Source organism: Dipodomys merriami, unplaced genomic scaffold, assembly GCF_024711535.1.
Source record: "Dipodomys merriami isolate MVZ:Mamm:240054 unplaced genomic scaffold, mDipMer1.0.p SCAF_158, whole genome shotgun sequence".
Classification (NCBI taxonomy): Eukaryota; Metazoa; Chordata; class Mammalia; order Rodentia; family Heteromyidae; genus Dipodomys; species Dipodomys merriami.
Genome location: NW_027202915.1, coordinates 1,232,020 through 1,249,277, shown reverse-complemented (window position 1 = coordinate 1,249,277; position 17,258 = coordinate 1,232,020). Strand labels below are relative to the sequence as shown.

Sequence of the window (17,258 nt, the reverse complement as noted above, 5' to 3'; positions counted from 1 at the left end):
ATTAATACCTAAGTAATTCCTATCTGTGGATAGATGATCTTCACAAAGTCCTAGTGGTCTCCTGTTCCTCCATAGGCTGTGCCTTACGCCTCCATTTCTACTCAAGCATCTTCACTGTACCCATCATCTTATCACGGCCATGCTCCTGTTATGCCATACTTCATTTTCTTTTTCATGTTTTGAGGATGCATCAACCAACCAGAGTTCTTCCTTAGAATGAAACATTGAGCCACATTCTAAACTTTGTTACTAAGCTGCTCACCCTAAACTTGATTAAAACCAGGATCAAGGAGGCTGTACCCATTAGACTGAGGTTCAGGAGCCTTAACTTTTATTTATTTATTTATTTTAGTGTTGCCCTGGGGTTTGAGCTCATGGCCTCAGCACTCTCTTCTGAGCTCTTTTGCCCAAAGCTAGCACTCATCTTCTTGAGCCACAGCTTTACTTCTGGCTTTTTGGTGACTAATTGGAGATAAGAGTTTCATAGACTTCCTAAATGGAAAGGCTTTGAACCACAACCCTCGGTTCTCAGTCTCATTTTTTAAATGGGTAGTAAAGGTATCTTGCTCATACTGCTACTGTCATAAGGAATTTGTGAGTTAAGAAAGGGCTTAGAAATGTAGTAGAGCAAGGACTATAAATATTGGGACCATTTTGTATTTTCTTCCCTGCTCCCTTCTGTGTAGGAATCCAGAGACCATATCTGCTTGTCTTCGTTTTGCATCCAGCAAAGTAGAACTTAAATTCTGAAAAAAAAAGGGGGGGGGGAGAAGTTGGGATAAGTATGTGGCTCAATGGTAGATCACAAGCCTAGCATGTGTGAGGTCCTGGGCTCCATCCTCACCATCACAGGAAAGGGAAGTATACAGGCTGAGATCTGAGGATTGAGTTTGGAGTTAGCCGGTGTAGACAAATTCTCCACACTTATCTCCAATTAGCCAGCAAAAATCCAGAGCTGGAGGTGAGGCTCCAGTGGTAGAACACCAGCTTTCAGTGATAAATATGAGAGGGAAAGACCTTAGTTCAAGTCCTAGTACTGTTAAAAAAAAATGGGGATGAGGTTGGAGAGGGATGTTAGGCTACATTTGCTAAACATGCTAACAATGTGATATCTAAGTGGCTACACCTACCAAATGTGCCCAAGAATTTGAAGTTAAGATGAACTTCCCGGCTACACATTAAAGCCCAGAAGTCGAGAAAGTCCAAAGCTCTGGGGAGGTTACGTTAATCCAGACTTAGTTTCCAGAAATTGCCTCGAGGTGGGGGACTGTGAGGAAATGCGTGGCAAGGACTTGCCTTGCTCATGTGGGGGCTGCGGAAGAGCCGGCCAGCTCAACTCAGGGTGGCAGAGGGCAGGTCTCTCCTTGTACTACACCTCAGCCAGCCGCATTCAGGGGCTCTCCTCTGTCCGCGGGATCTTCTCTGGACGTGGCGTCACACACATCTGGATGTGTCTGGACCTGGGGCCGGGCTGCTTTGGCTTTCTCCTGGCCACCGTGAATGATGTTTCTCTGCCACTCAGCACCATGATGTGCTGCGAGGCAGCAAGCTGGCCAAGAGCTGTGGACCGACACCTGCAGAACCTTTCTTCCTGAGACACGGATTTACACAAGAAACCGTTATGGAAATGATGCCGGCAGGGATGCTGTTTTCCTTCCTTCCCTCCCTCCCTTTCTCCCTTCTCTCCCTCTCCTTCCTTCCCTCCCTCCCTTCCTTCTTCTCTCCCTATCCTCCCCCCCCCCCGCCCCCCGTTGGCTCCATCATCACGGAAATGTAGAAGGGCTCACGGATCTGCAGAACCGGGCCCTGCCCGTGAGCAGGTCACTAATGGCCATGGGTGTGGAGGGGGGAAGAGCCCACGGGCGCGTCCCGGGCGCCCAGGGGCGCGGGAGTCTGCACCTGGATGCGATTCTGGTAGAGGCCAGCGCTCGCGGGGCGCGCCGTCTGCAGAGCGAGCCGGTGTCCCGGGCGGACAGGACGTCGCTCCCCTCTGCGTTCGCGGGGGCCTGGCGCACCCTCGCCGCGCCGGCGGGACCGGGCGCACCTTGCCGCGCCAGGGCGGCCACGCGACCGGCGGACCCTCGCCGCGCCGGCGGGGACCGGGCGCACCCTCGCCGCGCCAGGGCCGCCACGCGACCGGCGGACCCACGCGAGCGCCGGCGGCGGGACGCGGATAACAGGACGCTCGCGACTGTCTGGTCCCGGCGGGGCTACGCAGGTGCCCAGCGCACGTTACGCTGAACTTCTCGGGGACTCCTGAAAGGGCAACGAAGCGTGGGGCCAAAGCCGTGGGACGGCGGGCTCGGGCACGGTCTGCGCATGCTCCTAGGCCAGCCAGCCCCGCCTGCCCCGCCCCGCCCGCCCCGCCCCTGGGTTGTGCGCAGGCGCAGTGCGCAGGCGCGCGGTCCGGCCGCCTCGGGACGCCCGCCGCGGGCAGCTCCGGACGTCTGAGGGGCGGGCTGCGCGGGGATGGAGTGGCCCAAGGTGGAGAAGTTTGCGACCGCGGACCGGGGGAACGGGCTGCGCGCCCTGGTGGCGCTGCGCCCCGGCGAGCTGCTGTTCCGCTCGGACCCCCTGGCGTACACAGTGTGCAAGGGGAGTCGCGGCGTCGTCTGCGACCGCTGCCTGGTCGGGTAGGTCCCGGGCGGCTGCGGGGTGGGGGCGGGGGCGCCGCAGGCTCCGCGGCGCGCGGCGGGGCCGCCCGGGGACGAGCGCACCGGCGGCGGCGAGCGGCGTCCCGGGCGTCGGTCGGGCTCAGCCGGGGCCGCGGCGGGAAGCGCGCGGGGCGAAGCGGGCGGCGGCGGCGGCGCGGTGACTTCGGAGCCGGCGGGGCGGGCCGAGGCGCCTGCGGGGCCGTCGGGGCGGCTGTGCGGAGCGGTTGCGGGGCGCGGGGGGCGCGCGGGGGCCGGCCCACACCTCCGCCCCGTGCAGCCCGGGCGCGCGTTCGTGTCGGACAGTCGTGCGAGCGCGGAGGGCGGGTTGGACCTGGGCCTGCGGGGTGGGCGTCGAGGAAGGGACGGAGCCCGGCGGTTGCTGGTCTCTCTCCGTCCCGGGTTTGTGCGTGAGGACACTGAGGCTGGAGGTGCGGTTCGATGGTAGAGCGCCCGCTGTGCGCCCCGAGCTCCAGCTCCGGTACCAGCAGATAAGTAAATAAGTACGGCTTGTATTGCGCTTGCAGTTTGAAGTACCAAACAATAATTCTATCTCTCTCTTCCTGAGGCAGTGATAAAGACCCCCAAATTTTGCCAAGCGCCTGGGGCCTATTATCCTAGCTACTCAGAAGGCTGAGACGCCAGGATTGCAGTTCTAAGCCAATCCAGGTAGGAAAGTCCTCTGAGACTCAGATTTCCCAGTAAGCTTCAAAAAGCTGCAAGGTGGAGGTGTGGCTCAAGAGATAGAATGCAGTCTTTGAGTGAAAAGCTAAGGTACAGCACTCGGACCCTGAGTTCAAGCAGCGGTACTGGTACATTTGTTGTGGTTGAGGAGAGATCACCTTGAAGTTCTCATACTGAAAGCCCCAGCTTTTCTCACTCAGGCAAGTCAGAGAGCGGATGGCTGTTCATTCTGCACGGCCGTTTTCGAGGAGTGTATCCAGAGTTTCAATGCATTCCAAATTGGAGAACTTACGTTTCTTAAGACCTGTATTAATTATTGAAGAACATATAGGCCACCTTGCCAGTAAATCAGAGTTTATGTTAGTTTAGTACTTGGAATAGAAAAGTTTGGTGCTGAGCAGTGACAAATTCGTAACTGAATTGTCAGAACAACTTGTGTCACAAACACGTGGAATTGTTTTTCAAAAAAAAAGTACACACACCTTTTGTGAGTAGCAGTGAATCTTGAGTCACCATACTATGTCATTACTTCTTTCATTTTTGCAAGTATTCTGGTGATCTAAGGAAAAAGGGAGTTTTGTAGAAGGATAGGGGCCTCTGTTCTCAGCATTGCTTCAAGGTCTGGAGAAACCTGCCTCTAAGGATGGGCAGGAGCCAAGTTAGACCTGTACTACAGGGAGAGTACAGCTGGGGTCCACAGAATGCCATGGCTCTCAACTGCTCATGCCAGATTCTGCAGCACATACCACCAGAACTTGGATATTGTGCTTTCTGTGCTCCACTGTAGCTGTGCTTTTGTAAACTGTTGGCTGCTGGAGAGTCAGGCCCTTGAGAACCTGTTCTTCTAACTGCCCCTCAAAGTCATTGGTGTGTGTCTGTGATTGGCTGAGCTTAGGCCACAGACTGTTCCACAGCTGCAAGGGGGAGACAGGCCCTTTCCACAGATATTCACCTAGTGGGAAAATTAGTGCACATGTCTGTGTATGAGAAGAAGGCATAAACAAATGCTAAGAGTCCATACAAAACCAACTGAACATGTGTATTCTAGCCCACACTTGCTTATTAGTTGATCACACAAGAAAATGTATGGCTGGGCATAGTTGCTCACACCAGTAATCTCCAGCTACTTGTAAGCAAAGATTGGGATGTTTGAGGTTCAAGGCCAGTCTGGACAATAAAGGTAATAAGACCCCTCACTTAGCAGTTAGCTGAGCATAGTGATGTGTACCTGCAACCCCACCACTTGGAAGACATAGGTAGGAGCAGTGGAAGATCTCTGTGTAAGGCTGCATCTGAAAAATTAAAAGCATAAAGGGCTGGGGTTGTAGAGTGTCTGTCTAGGAAGCATAAGGCTTTGAGTTCAAACTCTGCTACTTCTAAAACAAAACAAAGTAAAGCCAAGCAGTAGTGGTGATCAGAAGGTTGAAAATTTGAAGTGCTGAGAGTCCATGTCAAAGTTGCATTCATTTATTGAATGTGGGTTAGTGTATGTCAAAAGTGGTTAAAGTCAGGAGTAAAAAAGATTGTGGAAATGATCAGGAATCTGAAAGACTTGATGAATCTTCTAAATACATGGAGTTACCAGTAATGTTGGAATGAATAGTTTGTCAAAGGCAGAATTCTTCCATTGTCTTTCTAACCCACTATAGAGTAGCAAGCACTTCCCTGGTCCAAATAAGATACACAAGACATCACTTGGCTTTGTGGCTGGTTTTGTGATTATGTTAGCACAGGTGCAAGTGATCTGCTGTGGTCTTATAAAACTGAAGATCCTGAAGGTCAAAGGACTGGCAAAATCACCTCATAGGATAGAACATGAGAGATTATCTGAAGTCAGGTTTTGCAGATTCTTGGGCAGTGGTTTATGAGTTCATCAGATGCTCGGGATCTGGAATGAAATAATGTGGATGAATTGATAATGAGGTGGGTTGGAAGGGACATTATGGAAATGACTTTCCATTTTTCCTTTGAAGTGGGGGTTGTAATTCCTTTTGTTCCTTTTGCAGGGAGGTTTGAGTAAGGGCTGTGTAGCTGAGCTCTGAGCCTGGTGCTTGTTTAGAGGCTCAAGGACAGAATGACATGAAACAGGGATAAAGGATGTGTGTGGAACTCAGCAGTACATACTTCCTCTCACCACATCTCCATGGCTCTTTCTGGCACCCAGTGCCCAGCCCAGTTTGCTCCCAGTAGGAACCTTGAGTTTCCCTGCACGCAGGACCAGCCAGCCACCTGCTGTCAGGTGTTAATTCTATACACTTGTTGTGGATGTTCTTTTTTTTTTTAAATCAGTTATGGGGCTTCAACTCTGGGCCTGGGCATTGTCCCTGAGCCTCTTTGTGCTCAAGGCTAGTGCTCTCCTTGAGCCACAGCTCCACTTCTGGTTTTGAATGGTTAATTGGAGATGAGTCTCATGGAAGTTTTCTGCTGGAGCTGAACTGTGATCTTCAGATCTCAGCCTCTTGAGTAGCTAGGATCACAGGTGTGAACCTCCTGCACCGGCTTGTGGACTTTTTTTTTTTTTTGGAACATCCCCTTCTTCCTCACTTGGATTTGTCTTCACTGCCTATATTACCATTTCTGAGACCCACTGAAAATCTTCTGTAGAGCTGGGTTTATCATTTGGTTGCTGCTGATTTTCATAAAAAAAGAATAAAAACAGTGAGTTAATGGCTAAGGTTTTGACTGCTCTTCATGCACGCTGTCATTTGAGGCAGTTTCTTCACACTTCTGAAAATTATTGAAACATTTGATAGGAATTAAAAAGACGACACTAAAGTGGGTTTGTGTGAATCACATCTGTTGGCACAGTTTCTATTGATACTTATAGATTAGCACATGTTCAGGGTGGTTTAGCTGTAAACTGTTGGTGTTTATAGGATAAAAGGCTAAAACCAAACTATTTTGTGTTTATATGGTATTGAGCTTCGTGCATGCTATGCAAGCACTCTACCACTGAGCCACATTCCCAGCCCCCAAACTATTTTGAAATGCTTATTTGAGCATAAATGCACTCCACTATAACGAAGTTTTAGTGAAGCTACATTTCTTTTTTTATGCTGTACTGGGATTTGAACTCAGAGCCTTGGGGTCTTGGCAGCTTTTTCCCTGGTCTACTTGCTGATATAACACGTTTCAGATTCATCTTGCATGTGTCCTCTCTCAACCCTTAAATCAGTATTCTCCAAGGATTGAAAAATAATGCTGACACCAAGATGGGAAGGCTGATAGGATGCTTTCAGTTTCTGCCTTGTCCAGCAAAGCTGGAATCATGAAGGGGTGTGTGTGTGTGTGTGTGTGTGTGTGTGTGTGTGTGTGTGTGCTCAAGGGTGCAAATGTACATATGTGTATATGTTTTAGCAATCATAGCACCAGCACTTTGAGTTTTTAATGTCTACTCATTGTTCTTTCTTCCTCTGCTACACAGTTGTCGTCTCAATGAGAGCTGTGCTCAACAGCTTGTTTCTACTCAACTCTGTCATTAAAATCATTTAGACTTATTTGCCCACATTATTGAAAAAACAAAACAAATAAAACCCAAATCCATTTTAAACAGTTCAGAATTTTTTTCAATTCTCCTTTCTATAACTGAAGTTATAAACTTAAGTACTATGTTAATTTTTCATTCTTTTAATGCTTTGGTGTAGTTATTGCTGCTCATTTGAAACACATAGTTCATTTGCTTTACTCTGTGTGTGTGTGTGTGTGTGTGTGTTTGTGTTTTGAACTCAGAGCTTGATAGACAGGTAGGTCTTCAGGGCTGTTTGTATAAGGGCGCTAGTCCCATTCATAAAGGCTTCACTTTATATTTTTGCATTTTGAGGAGTGGGTTTCAATAGACAATTTGGGTTACATAAACATTCAGAGAATAGCCTAGATGTCATTTTTTGGGTGGGGGTCAGGATAAGCACATATATAAAAGCATGTATGTATACTGTATTTTATACGTGTGTGTGTGTGTGTGTGTGTGTGTGTGTGTGTAATTAAAGGTGGCATGCTAAGCTGAGCACTTGTGGCTCACACCTGTAACCCTAGCTACTCGGGAGGCTGAGATCTGAGAATCACATTTGGAAGTAAGCCTGGGCAAGAAAGTCTGTAAGACTCTTTGTCTTCAATTAACCACCAGAAACCTGGAAGTGGCACTGTGGCTTAAAGTGATAGAGGACTAGACTTGAGAAGAAGAGCTCAGGGACTGAGTTCAAGCTCCATGATGGGTGTTTGGGGGGGCGGCAGGTAAAGTGGCATGCTGTATTTGCCTTTCTTGCTTTCTTCACTCACTATCTTCTGGAATCACCCCATGTCAGCGCACAGCAATCTCTCATGTTCTTTGCTGCACAGTGCTCATCTTGTGTGTGTACCAGTTCTGTTCATAGATACTTAGGCAATTCCCAGTGTTTGCTCTTGTACACATTCCTGTAATGACTCTTTGGTATGTATTCTGGTACTGTTGAAGTGGATTTCTGAGTCAGTGTGGCAGGCTATGTGGGAACCATTTTGTATTAGCACTAGTAATGTATGGGAGTGCTCCCTTCCCATAGGTTTGCAGCCTGAGTATATATGTATTCTCAAGCTTTGGAATATTTGCTAATCTAATGGATGTGAGAAGTTGAATTTTAGTGTGGTTTTAATTTCCATTTAATTATCTTATGAGTGAAGTTAAAGATCCTTTCATATGCTTAAAAGTCATTTTATATCTTAAAAAAATTATCTGTATGTGTTTTTGTCTATTTTTTGGTAACATTTTTGGTGTCCTCCCCACCCTCCCGGGAGTTTAAACTTATTTTGTATAGCTTTTTTTGTTTTAGTATAGCTTTTTATCTTTGATAAATGATACAAGTTTTGTGTGTGTGTATGTGTGTGTGCATGCTGGTCCTGGGGCTTGAACTCAGGGCCTGGCACTGTCGATGAGCTCTTCACCTCAAGGCTAGCACCCTACCACTTGAGCCACAGTTGCACTTCCAGCTTTTTGGTGGTTAGTTGGAGATCAGAGCCTCACGGACTTTTCCTGCCTAGGCTGGCTTTGAACTGTGATCCTTAGATTATCAGCCTCCTGAGTAGCTAGGATCGTATGTGTGAGCCACTGGTGCTCGGCATAAATTTTTTAAAATTTGGTGCCAGGGCCTGTGCTTCACCACTGAGCTTCACTACAGCTCCTATCATTGGGTTGCGCCCAAATGATTGCGCCCAAATGATTTGGGTTGCGTACCCCCTTCTCCTCCCCCCCCCCCCAGCTGCTTGCTTGCTCCCCCCATGCAGGCAGTGGGAGGAGAGATTCAAATGGAGGCTCCTGTCTGTAGCCTTTACACTTTCTGACCTGGTAAATAGGCACAGCCATGTCAACTAACATCTCATCCTTAGACTGGAGTTCTGTATGGATTATGTGGATAAGGCCACAAGACTTCTTTTTACCAGACGTACTTTTCATTCTTTTTAAAAAAATTTTTAATTTTAATTTTACTGTCAGGGTGTTGTACAGAGAGGTTCCAGTTACATAAGAAAGGTAGTGAGTATAGTTCTTGTCAGATTTGGTACCCTCCCTCCCTCATTTTTCTTCCTCTTTCCCTTCCCTATCCTCCCCAGGTAGTACAGATCATTTCCAGCATGTTGTTTTGTATCGGTGTTTCATAGGTTCCCCCTTTAATCTTTGACTCACTATTTTGTTGTTCTCCTTCCCTTTCCTAGTTCAGATGAACGTATATACAATACCCAGGTTGTCAGACTTTTCATACTTTTGGTGTCTATCCGTTCATGGAGTGTTGGCAGCTTTTTACATTTCACAGGAGAAGGTGGATTTAGGTAAAGGAGTTGTCCAGTTTCTGAAACATGCCATCCAAATGGGGGTATCAGGAGGAAGCTTACCTGCTTTCTCAGTTTACTTCTAGTTTTCTAAGCTCAGCCCTTTTGTCATTTGTTGGAAGTAATGTAGTTTTTTTTACTCCTTATTTATTCTACCTCATTCCCTGCTTCCATCCACTTTACTTCCTTTTAACCTTAAAAGGGGTGCAGAGGGTTAATGTTCAGCCTCCAGTTGCTACTTCTGATCTGAAAATGAATTATTGGCCCTGCTTAGAAAAGAGAACTGAAGAGTAGTTTCCTATCTCTCTAATTTAGGAAATGACATGGGAAATTCAATTGGCAGGAGAAGTTAGAAGGCTTCCATAATCGACAGAAGATGAACAGATCTAGGGGATACCAAGTTACTCTTACTAAAAGAGAGATCAAAGAGAAATTAGTGAAAACTATCCTTTAAAGGTAAAAAGTGTTCCTGGTATGGATACAAATAGGATTTTTATGGATCATAAAACACGTAGGGTTTACAGATTAATTCATGGCACATATCTGTGGTCCACCAAACACTAGATCCACCTGTTCTCTTATTTTAGAGGTAGCGATCAAATCACAGCTACCTTTTATAGAGAAGTTTTACTTTAGTGCTGAGTGCCTCCCAGATGGAGGAGGATTTTAAATCTTTTAATGACTCAGAAATAATTTTTCTAGTCCTTGCTAAATTTATTTCTGCTGCTATTGTAAGAACCAAAGAGAAAGAGTTTTATTTTTGAAATGCAAATCCAAACACGACAGTAGCTAATAGTTTTGAAAAGTAGGACATAGGGTATGGAATTTTCTTCACTTTTGAATAAGAACTTGGGAACCTTGAACAGGAAGCCTTTGCCACCATGCCCTGCTTGATGGTAGGGTAGATACCAGAAAGCCTTAAGTTTGAGAGGCTTTTTATTGTTTTTCAGTTTACTCTATGTGTTACGTTCTGGTCCTAGGGGGCCTTATACAGGGGTTTGTTATTACTCTAAGACTGGGGGTTCAAATCTGATAGAACCCAGTCATTTCTAGTGAAGGTTGAGCCATTTCTTTGATGTGGACCATTTGATTTTGATGCCAGGACTGGGACTTGAACTCAGAGCTTTATTTTCTGGCTTTGCATTTTTGCTCATGGTTGGCACTCTACTACATAAGCTACCAGTCGGGCATTTTTGCTGGATAATTGGAGATAAGAGTGCCTCAGACTTTTCTGCCCTGCCTAGCTTCAAACTGTGGTCCACAGACCTCAGCCTCCTGAGATTACCTGATTACAGATGAGAGCTAGGATTAGTTAAGATTACAGAGGTGAGTCACTGGTGCGGGTTTGAGGTGGCCCTACTTTTAAGAAGACCTTTTCTTTCTAAGGAGCCAAGTGTTACTACCCTGGAATTACAATATGGCCTAGGTAGTTTTACCTTTAGTTGGGAGATCTATGCCTTTTGTGGAGATTGAACATCCAGATCTCAAGAATTTAGAAAAGGTCCTGTGAGTATTGGGATATGGCTTCACAGTTGAAAGGTTACCTAATTCTCATGATAAGATGTTTCCAGGTACAATAAGCTTAGAATCTGACACACTTGAGCTGTAGACAACAATGGGTTTCATTAGTCTCCTTGTCTATTTCAGTATTGGTTTAAAAGTATCTCTTGCAAGAATAGTACCAACTTAGAAACAAGTACTGGGTTCATTTCCATGAATTTGAGTCCTGAGTACCTTTGAGACACAAACTGTAGATAAAAAAATTAAAATAACTACAGTTAAGATTTAGAAAAAAAAAGATTTAGCAATTGTCAGTCTTGTTTCCATGGTGGGTGGCATTTTAGGATATTAGGATAATAATTATGATTGATAGTATTATACCAGCGCCATAAAGCTCTATGTTACAATTAAGAACACATGTTCACAAACCTATAAAAATAGACTAGCATCACTAACAATTTTAATTTATAGGTCACTGGCTTGGTTAAGTGTTTTCCTATGCTTGGCACTTTAAAAATCTTATTTACCTGTGGAACACAAATACATTTAATATTTATAGAAGTAGCAGTTATTAGTACAATAGTTATACAGATCCCTCCTTCCCTCTTCTTTGAGTTAGGGTCTCACTGTGTAGCCTAGTCTGGCCTTGAGCTCACTATATGGTAAGTGCTAGGATTATAGGTGTGTACCACCCAGGACCACCATGCCTGGTACAGTTTTATTTTCTGACATTGGTCATGATCGAAGGATTCATAAATGTTTTCTTCTGTGATCTATGTTTAAGTCATTAAGTTCAATCTCTGATTCTTTTAACGTTAACTGTTTTTGAGACAGGGTGTGTCTTGCTGTGTAGCCCAGGCTGGCCTTGGTCTTCTTGTCCAATCTCTTGAAAGTTGGGATTACACGTGTGTGGGTACCATCACAGCCTGCTAGGCCTCCTTTGTGTGTATGGCAGATGAATGGATCTAATTTTGTCTTTTTCCAAGTGTCCACTTAGTTGTCCCATGATCATTTACTGAGAAGATTACTTAGGAGGAGATTGATTTTTTGATCATATTCTTTACCTTGTACTAGTTGATAACCTTCCATGTATTAAGAGAGACCATAGAAGTACGTAATTCTCCATATATTTATAGTTTACTTGCTTGGGAAAAGTATTTGATCTCTAGGTGTTAGTGGCTTGTGTCTGTAATCCTAGTACTCAGGATGCTTAGAGCTGAAGATTATGGTTTGAAGCTAGCCCAGGAAGGAAAGTCTGTGAGACTTTTTTTTTGTGGATCTTGAACTCAGGACCCGTGTGCTATCTCTGAGCTCTTTTGCTCAAGGCTAGTGCTCTGTCACTTTGAGCCACAGCTCTACTCTAGCCTTTTTGGTGGTTTATTTGGTGATGAGTCTCATGGACTTTCCTGCCCAGGCTGGCTTTGAACTGTGATGATCAGATCTCAGACTCCAGAGTAGCTAGGATTACAGGTATGAGCTGAAAAACATAATTGAAGCAAAAGGGCTATTGGCTTAAATGGTAGACTGCCTATCTAGCAAGCATGAAGTACTGAGTTAAAAACCCCAATACTTCCCTGCAAAATGAATAAATGAAACTAAAACAGTGAGTAATGTGGGCATTTGCCATTAAAATGATTCTATTGTTTTAGGTTTTTAGAAACAAAATTTATAGATGTTTACTTTTAGATTAGTTGGGGGCATTGCTGTTTGGTTTTACATTTAATCATATACACACTACACCCAGTGTTCTTGCAGGTAAAGTTTCAGATGTCTTTTTTTTTTTTTTCCTTCTAGGAAATTTCTTGGTATGATGCTCCCTCTGGTGGAAAATTGGGTGAAAAGCACCAAACATTTTTCAGAAAAGGGACTTCATTTTCAGCACCAAAATTTATTCACTTCCAGACAAGTGGGTGCAATTGGAAGACATTGTACTGAGCGAAAAAAGCCAAGCTTAGAATCAAAGTATCATATATTTTCACTCATGTAGAGTTAGACCTAAAAGACATAGTCTAGGTTTTGTTTGTTCCTCCCTTCCACTCCCCCTCTTTCTTTCCTTCCTTCTTTCCCTCTCTCCCTCCCTCCCTCCCTCCCCCCTCTCTCTTTCTCTCTTTCTCTTCCTTTCTTTCCTTCCTTCCCTTCCTTCCTTCCTTCCTTTCTTTTTTTTTTTTTTTTGGGTTTGGTCGTGGGGCCTGAACTCTGGGCCTGGGTGCTGTCCCTCAGCTCTTCAGCTCAAGGCTAGTGCTCTACCACTTGAGCCACAGCACCACTTCCGGCTTTTTTCTTCTTGCTTATGTGGTGCTGAGGAATCGAACCCAGGGCCTCAGGCATGCAAGGCAAGCGCTCTACCACTGAGCCACCTTCCCAGCCCTTCCTTCCTTCCTTCCTTCCTTCCTTCCTTCCTTCCTTCCTTCCTTCCTTCCTTCCTTCCTTCCTTCCTTCTTTCTTTCTTTCTTTCTTTCTTTCTTTCTTTCTTTCTTTCTTTCTTTCTTTCTTTCTTTCTTTCTTTCTTTCTTTCTTTCTTTCTTTCTTTCCTGATTAATTGGAGATAGACTCTCGCAGACTTTCTGTCCAAGCTCAGCTATTTGATTAGCTTCCATTACAGGGGCGATTCACCATAAACTTTATAATTATGGAGGCTGCTTCTGTGTTTGCTCCAGCTGATCCCCTCTTTTCTGACAGTCTATTGGGTGTAATTTACATTCTCCCATTTAAAGTGACATAAAGTAACATTAGTTTGCTTGTTTTTTCCTTTTTTTTTTTTTTGTTGGTTGTGGGGCTTGAACTGTGGGCCTGGTCGCTGTCCCTCAGCTGTTCAGCTCAAGGCAAGTGCTCTACCCCTTGAGCCACAGTACCACTTCTGGTTTTCTGGTGGTTCATTGGAGATAAGAATCTCATGGACTTTCCTGCTCCGGTTGGCTTTGAACTTCAATCTTCAGATCTCAGCCTCCTGAGTAGCTAGTATTACAGGCATGAGCCACTGGTGCCTGACTGTTTTGTCCATCTTTAATTAAGATGTAAATTGATTGTATAATCTAAAATGTCAGACAACCATTGCTGCAGTTAGTGGTAGGAAATGCTCATGAAACTGTACATTTTAAGACTGTCTTGTATTTTAATTAAGTAGAGGGAAATGTTAGGATTAAAACTTTGAATTTAGGTTCTTTACACCTGCCTACCTGGGTCCCTGTCTTGTGAATTCACAGCCACTTAAAAACATTTCCTGTTCCAGCTGGCTGAGCCTTGCTTTCCCACTAGGTGGCGGTATGGAAAGGGTGGGAGGGGCTGGAGTACCAGACTGTAGCCACCTCTACCAGTGCTAGCAGGATGGTGTGTTCCTGCCGCCACCCAGCAGGGAGAACTCCCTCCTGGAGGTTTTGGTAATCCAGAATTAGTCTTCACCAGCTGTTATGCAAGCCAGTGTTAAAATTTCCTTGTGGCTTCTATTGTGTTAAATGTTGCAGCTCCTTTGTCATTTTTGTCACTGTATGTGGGAAGCATTACTTGGAAGTCAAGCCAAGTTTCCCATTACTCCTTCCCACCCTCCATAAACCAGAGCATTCTCACTGTAGTCATTCTCAGAGTCTGTTGAGCTTTAAAAAATCCTGAGGCCTAGGCTGCCAGTCCAGTCATACATACTCTTTCGTCATGAGACCCATCTCCGCCATTGCTTTCAGTTCCCTACCTATATATTTTCTGTCTTCCCGTATCTTTTATTCAGTCTGCTAAAAACTACTGTAACTAGATCTGCTCTTAAGTTTGTTATATTAGATCATATACATTATTTCAAGTCGTCTGAGTTTCAATTTTCTTTTTCCTTTGTGTATGTGTGTGTGCCTGCCAGTCCTGGGGCTTGAACTCAGGGCCTGGGTACTTGAGCCACAGTCCCACTTCTGGCTTTTTTTGGTGTTTAATTGGAGATTATGGACTTTCCTGTCTGGACTGGCTTCAGCCCTCAATCCCAGAGCTCAGCCTCCTGAATAGGATTATAGGTGTGAACCACTGATGGCTGACCACATTTTATTTTAATTAGAATAGTTTTCTATCTCCTCTGGGAGCTTTGTGTAATACCCAGTACCTACCTGTTGTTTTCTCTGTAAATGAAATCAGTAGAATTCTAGGGCATTGTTTCTCTAGTAGTACATGTAGATAATCTTATTATTATTTTGGTTATTTTTCTGCCTTTCTTGTAGATCCTAGAACCAATTTTTTTTTTTTTTTTGGTCCGGTTGTGGGTCCTGAACTCTGGGCCTGGGCACTGTCCCTCAGCTCTTCAGTTCAAGGCTAGCGCTCTACCACTTGAGCCACAGCACCACTTCCAGCTTTTTTCTTCTTGCTTATGTGGTGCTGAGGAATCGAACCCAGGGCCTCATGCATGCAAGGCAAGCACTCTACCACTGAGCCACCTTCCCAGCCCTAGAACCAAATTTTTGAACAGTGTTACGCTTACATCTTCTTTGTCCATCTGTCTTTGTGTATCTATTTCCCTTCTTCCTTTTTTTTTCCTCCTCTCCCTTTCTCTTTTTGTTTCATTTTGGTAAGCACTAAACAGGGCTTTATGCATACCAGGCAGATGCTGTGTCACTAAGATATGTTCTTTGTTTTGGTTGGTTGTGGGATTTGAACTTAGGGCCTGGGCACTGTCCCTGAGCCTCTTTGTACTCAAGGCTAGGACTCTATCACTTGAGCCAAAGTACCACTTCTTGTTTTCTGGTGGTTAACTGGAGATAAGAGTCTTACGGACTTTCCTGTGGGCTGGTTTCAAACCACTATCCTTAGATTTGGCCTCCTGAGTAGCTAGGATTCTAGGCATGAGCCACCAGCACCTGGCTAAGCTATGCTCTTAGTGCCCCTCATTTTATTGACTGCTGTGGTTTCGTGACCCGCATCATTAGTTTGTCTCTGAGGCCTTGATCTTTGATGAAAATAAGTGTGATGTGTAGATTGCTTTTTTTGTGTAGGGCCACATCCTTTTTTTGAGATAATTTTTTGTTGCTTCCGGGGCCTCATGCATGCCGAGCATGGGCTCTACCTATGAGTTCCTTGTCTGTCCCTTAGATCACTTAACTAGTATTTATTCACCCACCTGTCTGCATGCAACAAGACTGGGGTTTGAGTCCTGCTTCCACTGGTCAGATTGTCATCTTGGGAAAGCATTTACTTTTAATTTATTTTTTCATTTACAGAATGAGATGGTAATCCCAACCTATGCCATACTATTTTAGTGAAGATCAACTAAAGTAATATACTAAGAATTATTTAAGTGCTATGTGTTCAGTGCCATGTGTTGTTATGATCATCATGCTTGTTCCAAGTACTTTATTTTTTGCCAGTTGTGGGGGCTGGACTCTGGACCTGGGTGCTGTCCCTCAGTTCTTCAGCTCAAGGCCAGTGCCCTACCACTTGAGCCACAGCACTACTTCTGGCTTTTTTCTGCTTATGTGGTTCTGAGGACTCGAACCCAGGGCCTCATGCATGCAAGGCAAGCACTCTACCACTGAGCCAACTTCCCAGTCCTACCAAGTACTTTTTAGAGATGAAAAATTAATAAATTCAAGAATTGGAATGAGTTTTGCTTTTCCTTTGACTAAAAAGTTCAGAGGTCATCATAGATGCTTACAGATTGCATCACAAATTCTCTCTCTCTCTCTCTCTCTCTCTCTCTCTCTCTTTCTCTCTTTTTCCCTTTCTCTTTTATGTCTCTCAGCTCAATGTGTAATTTAGGCTGGCCTTTCACTTGTGATCCTCCTGCTTCAGCCTCCTGAGTGCTATCTCCCATTCTTGAGGAAGGGCCTGTTAATACTTGTCCTTCTATTGAGGAGCTTTGCCTTCAAGTTCTGCCATTTGCTAATTGTATGAACCTGAGTTCCTCATTGGTAGATGGGAATGAAACCAGATCTTACAGATCCACTGAAAGACTCAGTGAAATGGAGGACAAGAAGTGTCAGGGTCCAGCACAAAGCTGTGTACTGTGTGCAGGTAAGAATCATGACAGCCATGGTCTTTGTCAGTGTGGAGGAGGAAGAATAGAACATTAGATATATCCAGGGTGGCGCCAGGCTTTAGTGTGTGTTATCTCATTTAATCTTGCAAAATCCTCTGAGGGTTTAATATGTATTAGTCATAGTTTATAGATTAGGAAACTAAACAGAAAAAGCTAAAGGATGGAGAGGTTATAACTTGCCCAAATCAAGTAGCTAGTTCTGCTTAAACTGAGAGCCTGTAATTTTTTTAAAATTAATTAAGCTTTTTTTACTTGTTGGAAACTTGTCAGTTGTCAACATTGATTCTACATTCTTTGATGTCATAAGGCAGATAATATAATAATATGTCCTACAGATTGGAAAAAGTGTACAGACAAGATGAGATTAAATGTACAGGACAGGTTAGTAATGTAGTTAGTCCAGTAATTTAAATATTTAGATTGACACTCTGTATTTTTGTATTTTCTTCAGTATCTTAAAGACTAGTGATTGGCATCTGTTAAAATTGTGAAAGAAAACATTTATTAGAATGTGAATCATTACTTGAAATTAACCACAAATTACTTGGATTGCATTGAGATGACTTTTCTTATATTAAAAAAGCCTGAAGCAGTGGAATGGAAGAGAAGGGTGAGGATGAGGGAAAGAG

The 17,258-nt window shown here is 44.6% G+C and overlaps 1 protein-coding gene across 5 annotated transcripts in view; it reads left to right on the top strand.

The window, feature by feature from the left end:
- Positions 1-2,414: 2,414 nt before the first annotated feature.
- Positions 2,415-17,258, top strand: part of Smyd3 (SET and MYND domain containing 3) — a 401,196-nt gene continuing 386,352 nt past the window's right edge. For 3 of the 5 annotated variants that reach the window (XR_011372134.1, XM_070023183.1, XM_070023182.1), the window contains exon 1: positions 2,415-2,633. Coding sequence is in view for 2 of the 5 variants with exons in the window: in XM_070023183.1 (XP_069879284.1) it covers positions 2,470-2,633 (164 nt within the window). In the remaining 3 variants the exon portion in view is untranslated. Of the gene's footprint in view, positions 2,634-3,223; positions 3,321-17,258 lie in introns of all 5 variants that reach the window. The other 2 variants (XM_070023185.1, XM_070023187.1) reach the window with 2 other exon arrangements.